This window comes from Triturus cristatus, chromosome 3_2 (genome assembly GCF_964204655.1).
Source record: "Triturus cristatus chromosome 3_2, aTriCri1.1, whole genome shotgun sequence".
Taxonomy (NCBI): Eukaryota; Metazoa; Chordata; class Amphibia; order Caudata; family Salamandridae; genus Triturus; species Triturus cristatus.
Genome location: NC_140584.1, coordinates 421505486 through 421519225, shown reverse-complemented (window position 1 = coordinate 421519225; position 13740 = coordinate 421505486). Strand labels below are relative to the sequence as shown.

General features: G+C 44.0%; 1 protein-coding gene across 2 annotated transcripts in view; it reads right to left on the bottom strand.

Moving 5' to 3' along the window:
- Nucleotides 1-338: 338 nt before the first annotated feature.
- DLGAP3 (DLG associated protein 3) overlaps nucleotides 339-13740 on the bottom strand; it is a 1216386-nt gene continuing 1202984 nt past the window's right edge. For both annotated transcript variants that reach the window (XM_085648009.1, XM_085648010.1), the window contains one exon: nucleotides 339-4929. In XM_085648009.1, coding sequence (XP_085504135.1) covers nucleotides 4711-4929 — 219 coding nt within the window. In that variant the 3' untranslated portion in view covers nucleotides 339-4710. The remainder of the gene's footprint in view (nucleotides 4930-13740) is intronic.

Below are 13740 nucleotides of genomic sequence, written 5' to 3'. Positions count from 1 at the left end.
AACATACTAGAACTCTGTGATCTTCAAAGGCAGCTGATAGGAGAAGTTGATGCAGCAATATGTGGGTTGGCACAGTATTGGTTCTTGCTTCTGGTACTTACCAAGGGGCATATTATCAAGCACGGCGTTAAAATTATCGCCGCTTAAGCATCAGAAAACTGCCGCTAAAGCGGCGATAATGGTCTTGATAATATGCAGCAGAGAATTCCAGCCCATGTTGACACCAGAACATGGGCTTCTATGGGAATTCTCCAGGGCATATTATCAAGCCCATTATTGCCGCTTTAACGGCAGTTTTCTGCCGCTAAAGCGGCGATAATTTTAACACCGTTTCTTGATAATATGCCCCTATATCTCCTGAGTAAATATTGACTGGGTAGGAACTAATCAAAATGTAGCAATTCTGTAGCATACAGCTGCCCGATTTACGATGTAGATTTATGGACACTTCTCAAGAGAGTTGATGTTAGTCCGAGGATCTTCCAAGCACAATATCCTGGAATCCTAGTCCACCTGTTCTTCTAGCTCAATGAACAAAGAAGCCATTTCTTGATCCAGAATTATAATTACTGACAAACTGCAGTGGATCCAAAAGGCATGCCCTGATTCTGTTTCTAGAGCAAGTGAGCCGCTTTCTCAGAAGACCTAGAGATTGCAATTATTAGACAGTGTGAGTCAGGGAATAGATTTGGACCCCGATGAGAAGCCTGAAAGCTTCCATCCCCAATTCAGGTACAGTCACAAGGAGGCAGTAGGCCCTTTCATTAACCTAATTCTTGAGGGGTCTTCAATAATCCAACGACATGGTATTACCCTGTGAAACCTGCTGCCCAGGAAAGTGATATTGGAGGAACACCTTGAAAAGCCCATGAAAGAACTACACTAGGCTCTCGTCCATGGAGGCTGCACACTGTTGGGGTTTTGGAGCTGACATTACTGACTTTACTCTTGATGGAATTGATACATTGCTGTCAAAGGCATCACAGCTAAGGAACCAATCAACATGTGCGAAAGGCTCAACAGCATGCAACATGTCCCATGTCTGGAAGATGCAGTTTTACTGAAAAGAGGTGTCCAAATTTCCAGAACCAGGGATACCGGGTAACAGTGAAAGTATTTTCTTCAAAAAGTCGAATTTTACCCATTCTTTTCAAAAATGTCATGACCATTTCTAAGACTTATATAGTAATCCAGCTCTGCCACTAGGTGGCACCATACCTCTTTGCTTTACCTCGCCTTACAAAAGTATTCGCCCTGGGGATAACACCCCACAGACAAAGCATAAACCAATCTGTAGATTTATACCTTGCCAAATTATTAGGCGAAGCTCCGTTCCTTAAATTTCAGCATTACAGCAGAAACTTGGGATATTTTTATGAAGTTTGTGATGTAGGATTCATCATGCTCTACATTAATGAAACCAGATGGTGGAGAATTCAGACACTTTTTAAGACTCGAGGCAGAGATATTTTCGTTGTGAAAGCTGGTTATTTGTGTTGCAAATACTGACTATGGTTCCAGCCTATAATGTATATTTACCGCAAGGAGCCTTTTCAGATTAGGTGACAGAGAGCTTTTCCAGTCCTGGCGCGCCAACAACACCCTATTTTGAAGGCCGACTCAGTGGTACATTTGACATCTAGGGGCTGAGCCATGTTTATCAGCGACTATTTATGCTATTTTTGTTATTTTGGGGAACAGCTAGGTGATACCCAAAATTGAATTTCAGTGAGTAAATACAACAGAGTTGTCACCTAGTTAAGTCTCTAACTTTGTGACTGAAGCCTTGTTTTAAAATGTGGTGGTAATTGCAAATCTTTCAGTTTGAGTAGGGGGTGCTAAATGCTGGGTGAGATCCACATCTGTATTTCCTCCATCACAGTAGTGGTATGGTGGTGGATTCAACTTCATATTTAAATTTTCTTCCAAACCTTTTAGGAATACAGCCTATCACCTGACTCTTACTAATAGCTTTATTTCCTCATGTTTTTAAAGATGAAGAGGCAGAATTTTGTTCTGTGACTACTGTATGATGAGTGCTGGAAAGATGTTGCTAAGACAGTGACTTGTTTATCTTTTAGCAGCTTTGAAGGGACGGCCTTGCGGAAGCCACTGGTTGTATCGGATCTCCTCTGGTAATGTTATGTCACTTTGAGTTTGACTTAATATATGATATATGGTAAATGTGTTTTAAAGAGCTCCTGATTCTGTCATATATTGGAGCTGAGGCTAAAGAGAGGTGTGAAGTGATTTCCCTCGGATCACTTAAGTGAGGGAAATAGTGCAAAACTCAGGGCTGGCGAATTTATGATTAGAATTAAAGAAAATCCCCAAATATTTTAAAACAGAGTTGAAATGTTGCTGGGCGCTGGTACCCTGTGGGGGCAGCTGAAGGAAAGCCCCAAGATAGACTTTATAACAGCTCTCCTCTCTGAGGAAATAGTAAGAAAGTGAAGACTGAGCAAGAAGGTTTGTGGAGCAAACTCCCCAGAGGGATAAATGGGTGAACCACAGGGAACCCAGACTTCCAGTTCCTAAGAAATCAGATGCTCCAGGATGGTGGAACCCCAATCAACCCCCTCCCCAGCCAACTATTAGTGGCTACTGGACCATGCTGTCCCTCTGGATAGTTCCCTGTAATGGGCCACGAAAGCAGAACCAAGTTATGTAATCTACCAGCCATAATCAAGGTGTGAATTGGGAAAGTATTCGCCCAAGTGTTAAAGTAGACTTTTGCGAGTCATTTCTGGTGGTACGTGGACATTGAGGAGAAGACCTCCTACTACCCTTACTGCTTGTCGAGGCAGGCTGACACTCTCCACAAGTCTGGAGTGATGGAATGCTTTCTTACTTATGTAGCAGGAGATAAAAGAGGGTCGGCAGCGGGCTGAAGAGCATTCCTTGGTTCCTCCCCACAGGGACCCTGGCTACTCTAGTCTCACTTTTAAGGACGTCCTTCAACGACTTGTTTGGCAGATCTAGCAATTGTCTCCGGCAAGTTTCTGATTTTGAAAATGGTACCCTTGGTTGGTAGGACTTGCTATAGGACAGCAGGTGTGAAAGGGCTGATGGAGGCAGAGGAGAACTTGCCAACAGTGGAGATTTGCTGCATCCCTCGTACGCGGAAAGGTGCACAAATGGACCCTAGGGCTGGGGCAGGGTCACTTTTATGACTGACATGTGACCAACTGAGTCAAAAAAAGTGGTCCTTTGAGAGCATTCGCTGGTAAAGCGATCTCATTTTTTCCGATCAGCCTTTTGATAGAAGTGAAAAGCAAACAAACGAAACAGAAAAGCACAGACAGTATGAGGAAGAGACAGATAGGGACAGATATAGAGGGAAAATGCAAAGAGAACAACGACATTGAAGAAAAACAAGTCCCAACAAACGCCGTTATTTCAAATGGAAATACAGACCCTCTCAGTACATCCATGATACACACGTCTGAGCAGCGCGCTCCCATCGCTTTGCTCTGACACCAGACACCCACAGGAAGCTACGGTCCTCGCGCGCCGTGGCAGCCTGCCCCAGTACGGGGCTACAGTATGAAAGGGTTGGCGGGCTGCCGGGCGCGAGGCGCACACACTTATAATAAAGTGTTACTGAGACCTAATATATTCCCTTGTATCCGTACGAATGACTACGTTTGGCACATGGCACCAATGTCAGGTGAGTTATACCACCGGCGTGGTATAACCTGCTACAATGCAGCGTAATGTAATAGAAAGCTAGGCTCCTACAGCTACATCCCTGTGCAACTGGGATTTCGGACACAGTGGCTCATTTCTGAGGATTCTAAAAAACAGGGACCCGCTGCAATGGCCAGGCTCGCGCGCTTCTTGGAGCCTCAAAAGGTTAAAAAGCTCTTCCACGGGATGTGCTGTGACATTAAGGATTGGAGGGAGCTGGGGTGCAGGGATAAGAGGGGGGAGGGGAGTGGAAGTCGATTATAGTTCACTCTTGTCCACGTTCACCAATAAATCAATGCTACCTAATAAATAAACAGGAGACTGAATCGCGCTGACCTGCGGGTTGCTCCAGAGAGCCACGAGGCAGGGGGAGCTAATCCATGCACCCCTCTGTGGCAAGCTATACTACCCCTCCCTTGCAATGAGGGGGGAGTGCGGTCACCTTAAAAATGCAAATCACAATATTTAATTATATTAAAATCCTGTGCCAAAAAGGAAAAAAAAAAGGAAAGGTAAAGAAAAGGAACAGAATATTCCACATTCCACAAGGCCTATATGCAAATATGTATAATAACGATTAAAGTTAAAATTTCAAAAAACAAAATGGCGTCATTGCTCATCATCAGTGGCGCAGATGCTGTCAGGAGAGTCCTCTCTAACACTTGAATTGGGACCAGTGGGTCGAGGAAGCGTGGTGGAGCCGGCCGAAGTCGCAGTGGTCAGCCGGAGTCCCGGCAGTTGTGCCTTTAATACGTCAGTGCAACGTCCCAGAACGGTGTCCTAGAAAAAATATCTATGCTATATACTTGAGAAAGACGGGCTTTCCTCGAACAGGTGCCACTGCTGGCCACTGATTTGAGGGGTACCACCAGGAGGATGGGACCATCCCAGTAGAACACAGCTGTGGTCATTGGGTATTTATTCTTATATATTTCTCTTTCTATATATATATTTATATGTATAGGTATATACAGTACAGCTAGAAAAGATATATATAGGTTCTGTTGTGTGTTTCCAGATTCACAGTCTGGTCTGAGCTTCCGGGATGTAGATTTCGATACTGTCGGCGCTCTCCGTCGCCGAGTTCTGACGGTAAGACGCTGCTCGCTTAGCGGCCAGAAGCCTCTTTCGCGCCTCCTGTCGCTGCCTGTCCACCGAGTCCAGGGACCGGTCCTTCACGGGATGAACTCGCGCCCGTGGAGGTTTCTTTGGTATGGGAGGAGGGACTTTCTTCTCTTCCTGCAAAACAAGAGAACAGAACATGTCACCGAAGCAGAGAAACGACGGAAAATGTATCCTGAGCTCCCCGAGCATCTTCGGGGCATATCAGCAACAACCGGCGACAATTATCGCTAAGCGCACTTAGCGCTAGGATAATTATCGCCGGCTAACGTGGATTTTTATCGCTGAGATAGCGTGCTATTAGTAACGCTTATCTCAAAAGCGATAAAAATCCTAGGGCTAACTGCCAAACGTGAGATTATCGCTGGAAACCCAGCGATAATCCCACAAAGTTTGGCGTTAGCTTTATGATAGGGCCTCACATACTTAGCCATGATATCCACCTTCCATAGGATATCATGGCTAAGTCAGTCCTGAAGCAGGTGTAAGGAAAGTAGCAATAACAGGGGTCATTGCTACTTTTCTTGCCGCTATGCTTCATAGCGTGGGGCTTGATGATAGGAGAAATGTCGCTTAGCGACATTTCTCCAGTCATGTCAGGTCAGGAACGCCCACTTTGCATCTCAGCTGGGCGTTAAGAATCCGGGCGCTAATGCAAGGTTTCACGCGATAGCGTGACCTTGCTAATTAGGCGGTAAAATTATCGCCGCTTTTCGCCCGAAAACGGACACGAAAGCAACGATAATTTTATATCGCCTCGTTGCTGTTATGCCCCCTGCTTCTTTACCAAGGGAATCCAGATGATGTTCATAAGAGGCAACATATTTCTGCGCATTTGCGAGACTCCAGAACACAAATTTAAAGGACGTTTTTCATATTTCCCAGCCAATAAATACATGAAAACATATTAAAAGCAGCAACATGCACTGTGGTTTGAACAGCAATACATACGGCTGAAAAATCGACTTAAATTAGCTCATGGAAAAAAAAGTAAATCCAGAAAATGGTTATAGTATAACTGAGCCCTTTTAGGAACCTTGGAAGCCTGCACTATCCCCGTCATGTCCAACAGGGTGCCAGTTAATCAGTTAATATTGTTCTACTCTTTTAGTAAGATTCTGAAGGCAAACCTGTTTTATTTAAAGATTGTATGGCCGTTAGCAGCATATTTGTTTACTGTTTTTGGCAATTATTTTATATTTGAGGATGTATCATTGCTTCTTGTACCTTTTCCTGAGAAAAAGTGGGGTTTGCTTGACTCTCCTTTGAAGCTTTTTGCATCCCTGTTCTTTTTGGCCACTCTGCTGCTCTTTTTAATATAAGCCCAGCTGTGGTGGAAAGATGTTAAGCAATGATGACTGCTCCCTTTGCAAGGAGTACCTTCCTACCTTCCCTCCATCAAGGACTGTGGGATTCGTAAACTTTTCTCCTATAGGTTGGGAGACAGGGAAGGGGTCATCTCTGGGTCAAGCAATGGGAAATTGGGTACAGAATGTCACCTGCTGCGTGTACTTCTGCTTCGGGAGGTGCAGGGGAGAAAGGGTGTCATTCACCCCCTCTTCTCCTCTGGAAGCCCCTTCTGCCTCTTTCAAAGGTGAGTGGCAGCCAGTCATCACTAGCACTCGCAATCCCAGAAGATGTTGACGCGATCAAGATTAAGGCACTCAACGTCAAGGAGCCGAATGTCGACATGGAAACATACACACATAGATCCAGAGCACCAGAGTACTTGAAGAAGATTTGCAATACGAACATGTTGGGGCAAGAGTAGAAACATCTAAAACAACAACAAACATTGGGTCACAAATGCAGCCAGGATCGCTGGTGAAAAGGGAACGCTATACCCAGACAGGACCTCCAAACATTCCGCAGACTAGCTCATCCCCACACACAATGAACAACAACACTAATGGCGAGGCCATCATACAAACAAGCTCTTGCACACAGAAATATTTAACCATGTAACAAGTGATAGAGCATGAGAGAGGAACGTGCATAAGAGGGAAAATATTGGAAACACAACAGCAAAACAACCCAGATCGGCCAGATGTGCGGAATCAGGTAGGGTCAATACCACCTTCTGGGCCACAAGCGGAAATAGAGCAAACTCAAAGACCCAACAGAGAATACATGGAAGTAGAGAATGAGCAAGTTTCGGCTAACAAAGTCAACACACAAAGGGGCATCGCACACCAATCTGCACCAAATGTCGATGGGCACAGTCCTGACCCACCATATACCCAAAAAACATGAAAGACACATCATTCAGCTAGACACGCCACCGGCGAAGGACATAAACGAGGAATACCGACTGACATTGGCATACTCAACTTTAATATCAACCCCGGAATTTAACACGAAAGGGGCAGCGGACATTTCAATCAGATCCAATATACTACACCTACTACACAACATACCCTCCCTATCCTATCTTACAACAGCACACCTAATTTCAGTAAAGTTTAAATGCTACCCAAGTATTAGCCAAAAAGAATCAACATTAACTGAGTGGTCAGACAATTCCGGTGTTCAAACATTCTATGCGAGAGCAAGCAATTTAAGGAATGATGTATATCAATTAACAAACCAACTATAGAAAAATACCCGTCTGTGCTGTCGGGGAGGCAGAACACAATAGGTCCTCTCCAAGATGAAAATACAATTTTAAGAGGAACCCAAAAAACTACTTGTTCTTTTAGGGGGAGCATGATCAAAATTAAATTGTGCAATAGCAGGAGTGAAAATCTCAAGACCGAGGAGCAAATAAAACACACAGACCCTCAGCAATTGGACTGGGCCTGGCTCTCTACATCCCTGACGACTAGAGGGAAGTTGAACTCCTAGGGGAGAAAAGGAAAAACAACCAAAAACAATAAACCCCCAAAAAAGCACTTTAATGATAATTTACTGGAAAGTGGTAGGCCCGAACTCCCTCACGACAGACGATAAGACATTGGAATTTTTTTAAACACAGGAGACATTATAGTTATGCAAGAAACCTGGTCACCCATTTCCATTCCTATTCCAGGGTTCCAAACCAGCTACATACCGGCACACAAAAAAAGCCTGTTTAGAAGACCAATGTGTGGCCTCGTAATCTATGTGAAACTAGATCTGCAGGTGAAGATCAGAGAATGGTTGAACAACACCTGGAACATACAGGCAGTCAACATAAAAGGACTAGCACTAGATGAAATACCCAACTCAATATAATTGGCAAATCTGTATATATATTTCAATAGTGACACAAACTTGGTCAAAGTGAAGAACATCATTGACCAAATAAAGTCATTTCTATATGAGCATCCAGGAAACTAGTGTATAATGGCTGGTGAATTCAACACCCACAAATTAGGCCAATTTGAAACAACTTAAGAAGGCAAACAAAAAACGATTTTACAAGCATGTGTCAGCTAATTCGACCTCGGGTCGGCAGCCTCAGAAGGGTCAATAGGGGGCATTTTGATCTACTTTGGACTATATCTTTTCAAGCAAGGAGCTACTAAAGAGTTGTACAACTTACCAAGTACATCGAAGGAACGAAAGTGACCACAATCTGATTACTATAGAAGTCAACATAGTGCAGAGGTCTACAATAACTACAATCTAGCCGGTTGCAAGTCTGAAACAAACGTGGGCACGCTGACAAAAAGAATTAAATGGGGCCCAACCAGCATGATCAACTATGAAGGCTGGAAACATACCCTTAGAACTTGGCCATGTGATCATGAAACAAATAGAGCAGCGCAGTGGTCCTACACTGCTAGACAAGCTCAACGAGTCATTAACTCATCAAAATCAAACAAAATGTCAAACTGTGCCGAAAAGAGGTTGGCTGCCCCGGAATCCCGGAACACGAAAGATTCCAGAGAGCATAAAAATGTATCGACGCGCAGAACAACAACATAGGACAGAAAGGACTATAGAGACAGGAAGCAAATTGAAAGAGGCCAGAAACCAACATAAAAGAATTGTATGGAGCCAGAAACAACAAGAAACGCAGGAAAAATGGAAACATATATACTCCTTGTTATCGCCCACGAAGTCTAAGGAATTCTGGAAATATGTAAATGACTTAGCAACCTTGCTGTACAGTAAGGAGAATGTTGTACCAGCAACCGCATGGGAGAAGCATGTGGAGAATCCATATGAAGACTCAGACAAAACTCAGCCTTTCCATACTGACCAGCTGAAGAACTCACTAGAAGATCTGGAGGACAGTAAAATAATAATTACTAGGGAGGAGATATTGAAGATACTAAAAAATAACCGGAGAGATGGGGCCCCTGGACTAAACACTTTAGCTGGGATTATTTTTAAAGAAGATCAAGCATTCTGGGCTGCAGTGATGCTCAATCTGTTCAGTGAATGCCTTGCCACGTCAGTCATTCCAAAAGCGCGGAATGGTTTGATCCTCCACCCAATACACAAAATGGGAGACCCCTCCCGACCTGAACTATACAGGCTAATCGCCCTATTAGATGCGGATGGCAAAACGTTTGCCAAAGTGCTCCTATAACATTTAGAACATTGAATAACAGACAACAAAATCATTTCGACCTACCAGACAGGGTTCACATCCAATGTTTCGACTTTAGACAATGTAATTGCCCTCACTTATTTGAGTTCCAAAGCACGTGAAACAAATACTCCACCTTTATATCCCTTTTTTGTTGATTATATTGCAGACTTTGACGGCACTGATGGCACGGGAGGATGTAGCCTTACGGCTAGAGCGGTCAACCTCGAAGCTGTGGAACCGGGTTCAAGTCTCGGCAGGGACGCTCAACATCCTGTGAATCTGGGCAAATCACTTAATCTCCCCGTGCCTAACAAAAAATCTGTAACAAAAATGGTGCTCATGTAAAGCGCTCTGATACCTGATATCTTCGGGTCAAGTTTGCGCTATAAAAGAATCTATATATATATATTGACCACAATATCTTATGGAGAAAACTGGCAGGATGGGCCAACCCGAGACAATTGCTTGCAGCAATAGCAGCACTATACACGGACACTTGGGTGAGGATCAATATAACACAATCACACACCACCGCACGGATCCTCACCAACAGGGGTCTAAAGCAGGGATGCGCACTTGCCCTGACCGTATTCAATTTGTACACAGCAGATCTTGGGGAAGAACTACTGAAAGGCAGAACCTTTCCACCAACGCTGGGCCAGATGAAACTCCCAATAATGCAATATGCAGATAACTTGGTCTTGATGGATCAGACCTGCATCGGAATGAGGAGGGCCCTGGATATATTGCACACATATAACATACGAATGCTGGGAAAACATAAGTCCTGGCCTTTGGGCAATGGTCCAAAAAACGCCAACTCAAATGCAACTCGGCCATGGTTACCAAATATAATTACCTTGGAGTTTGGCAGATGGACACAGGAAAACAAACACTGCAGATAAAGGCAGTAGCAGGAAAAGCTGCAAAAAACTACATTTGCGCTATCAAAGCTACATCATAAACTAAACAGCCACTCTGCTGAGGCAATTCGAAGAGTCATCAGGGCTAAACTTGTACGTACATACAATAAACTATGGCCACCATGCCTATCCAGGAAGGCTAACTGAAACATTAGAGCGGTGCCACACAGCGTCATATAAGAAAATATTTGGCATGCCAAAGAACACTTGTAGCACTCTAATCCGGTTGGAATTGAATCTAGTAAGCATGGATATAGTGTGTAAAAAAGACATAATCAATTTCTATTTTCAGGTGAGCTGAGCAGATCCTGAGTCTTTGCGGGATGCTCTCAAGGCAATGTTCACAGACAAGAAAAGCGCCTGGGCAAAGTACCTGGACACAGCCAGATCAACGTTAAATATGGACCCAGCTCTCTTGTCAGCTCTCCCAATCAGCAAAGCAAAACTAAAGAATAAACTAAAGACACATGCCAGGAAGGTTTCGAGGAATTTGGACTTAAACCAGGTAAAAAGCATCTGAGGCGCGGAGGAGCTTGCAGTATCCCATGAGGCCTCCCTTTGCCAACTGTACTTGAGAGCAGACACAGGAAAATACGCATTCAGAAATATCCTAGCAGTTAGGACCCTAACAACACCCATAAGGAAGTACAAGGCATACTGGAAAAACTGGGCTCTGGGACAGGAGCAACGTAGGCTGTGCAAATATCACTCGAATCAGTTGCCCATATTGTTTGCTGCCTCACAAAATATTACAACAGAGACGCAGGTATTTAAGGCCAATCTTTGTGCAGCACGAGAGAAGAACATGTATGTAAACACTATTGCTCATTTACACCTCTGTGACTCCAAAGGACCTAGCACAGTTTGACAAATTATTTGCGGAAACAGGCAGATTACTACAAGAGTTTGCTCAAGCAATGAGGGCCGTCCACCAGGGGCAAACTATAATTTCATAAATATTTTACTGCGCTCCTACTTGTATTTCCCGTAGCTTAGCCTTACTCATCTAAACTTAACTAATTTACATATGTCCAGTTCAGTCCTGTCAGGAACACATACGTAGAAGAAACACTAGACTAGTATACCGCACCCCAGCCTCAGCATGTTATGAAGTCATTTGTAATATGTAGCACAACATGGTCTAAATTCATAATGAAAAATTAGGATTTCGAACACGGTTTTATGCGGTCTTCCTGTTTTAACTGCTATTTGCACAAGGCCGCCTAATCCTGTTAAGCTTGCACATGCCACTCTGGCACTTTTTACAAAGCACTTGATTGAAAAAACAAAAAATAGGACGCGTATTTGCACAGATTTTAAGTTCGATTTAATCATGTCTGCAATATCCTTGCTTTGTATTAGTTATTTTAATGGACTGAATTGTCTAGATTAATCAAATTAACTTATAATTAATCATAATTACTTTTATAATTATAACTTTCACATTACGGCTTGAAAAGGATTTATTCAAAGAACGCTGACAGCAAATTAACTTCAGGCTAAGGGTGGGCGTAGTTCGCGAAGTAGCACTTCGCGAAGCTACGCAAAGTGAAGTTCGCACTACGCGAGCTACGCGTAGCACTTCGCGAACTGCGAAGTAACATGTTCGCACTGTGCAAGATGTTGTTTTCAATGATTGCACAGTGCGGACAAGCAACCGGCACTGTGCAATCATTGAAAATGGCATCTTGCACAGTGCGAGCTGTAGTTTTCTGCTGCTCGAGTAGATTTTTACTCGAGCTGCAGCTTTCTCAACGCGAACTGGTAGTTTCTCATCGCGAGCGGTCGCGAGCATACGCGACCCCTCGCAATGAGAAACCTGACCTTCTCGCGTTGGGAATCTCGCCGGGAGGTTTATTTTCCATGCTCGCGATCGCGAACAAGGAAAAAGTCTCGCCAGGATGTCATTTTGCTTGCTTGCGGTCGCCAACTTGACGTTGAGGACCGCGAGCAAGCAAAAAATGACCGCAGCACTACGCAACACTACGCTACGCGTGTTCGCACTGTGCTACGTGCAGTTCGCGTAGCGCGAAGTAGCGCAAACTTCGCAAACTACGCGAGCGTAGCGTAGTGCTTCGCCCAGGCCTACTTCAGGCAAAAGCTTCATTATGTTTTATCTGAAGAACGAAGTTCGCGCTCTTTGCTATGGGTAGCGTCATGAGTTCTGTGCTCTCAAATAATGTACGCTCCTTGGATTATTTCCACAGAAGGAATCAACGTCTGTCGATCTTTTAATTAAGCTTCTTTCAATTGCGAAATTTGTTGTTCTATGTTTTTATCATGCTAACATTGTTATTATTTTAATTAACTAAACAATAAAACTCTTCTTCTACACACATATAGACATCAAGAGGTTCAGACCTTTCTTGGTCAATGCCAAGACACCTATCAAGGGGTAGTTCAGCATTCTCTGATTGTCTACCTCTCCAGCCAAAACTGTGATGTTGTATATTCATAAGGCCAGGAAAAAAATTGTTCCTCTGTCACCTTCTCCACCAGAATCTGCTGATATGGTGGTCGTGGTCTCACTGGGAATAATGATCAAGTCCATCCTCCTGCATCGATAACCTCTCCACAGAGAGTCCAACTATCCCCACAGCCTTCTTCGGAGTTTCTGGAACCTGTTCTTTTGTCTCGACAGGAAGATGTCTGGCCTAGAGAGGAGCATCTTCAAGAGTCAAGGGGAAGATCACCATGTGGGAGTTCTCGCAAGACATACAGGGAAGAAGAGCCAAAATATGGCTCATGATGTAGACCACATTATTCTCGCAGTTCTGAGTCATATAGTCCTTGGAGGAGAAGACAATACAAGTCTTCCTCTATGGAATTAGGTTCTGTATCATCCTCTTCATCTGGTTGCATCTGATTGCAGCTTCTCCAGTTTCTATACCCTCCAGGGTCTCACCAATTGATGACTTCATCACACTTTATAAGTTTTCCAACAGGGCTTTGAAGAAGTTTCATCTTCAGACTTCCACTCCAGAAATCAGTACTTCCATCATCATTTTGAGGCTATTCAGACAAAACCATTACATGTCCTATTCTTCCATTTCTACCTGGTGTAATGAAGCCAGTCACCACCAATTAATCAATCAGGGAATTTTAAAGTGCGCTACTCATCCGTGGGGGTCTCAAGGCCCTGGAGTGGGGGGAGGGGACAGATCCAGTCAGTCAAAGTGCCAGGTCTTAAGAGTCTTACTGAAGATGTGCATAGAGAGGAGATCGTTCCAGGTCTTAGCTGCGATGTAGGAGAAGGATCTTCAACCCGTTCTTGCTCTGTGGATGCGTAGGGCTTCAGCGAGGGTGAGGTCAGTGGATTGGAGGTTTCTCCTGGTTACGTGGAAGGAGATTCTCTCATTGAGAAATTGGGGTCTGGTGTTGTAGAGGCATTTGTAGGCATGGGTGAGTATCTTGAAAGTTACTCTCTTCTTGACGGGGAGATAGTGGAGGTCTCACAGGTGTTGGGTGATGTGTTCCTGTTGA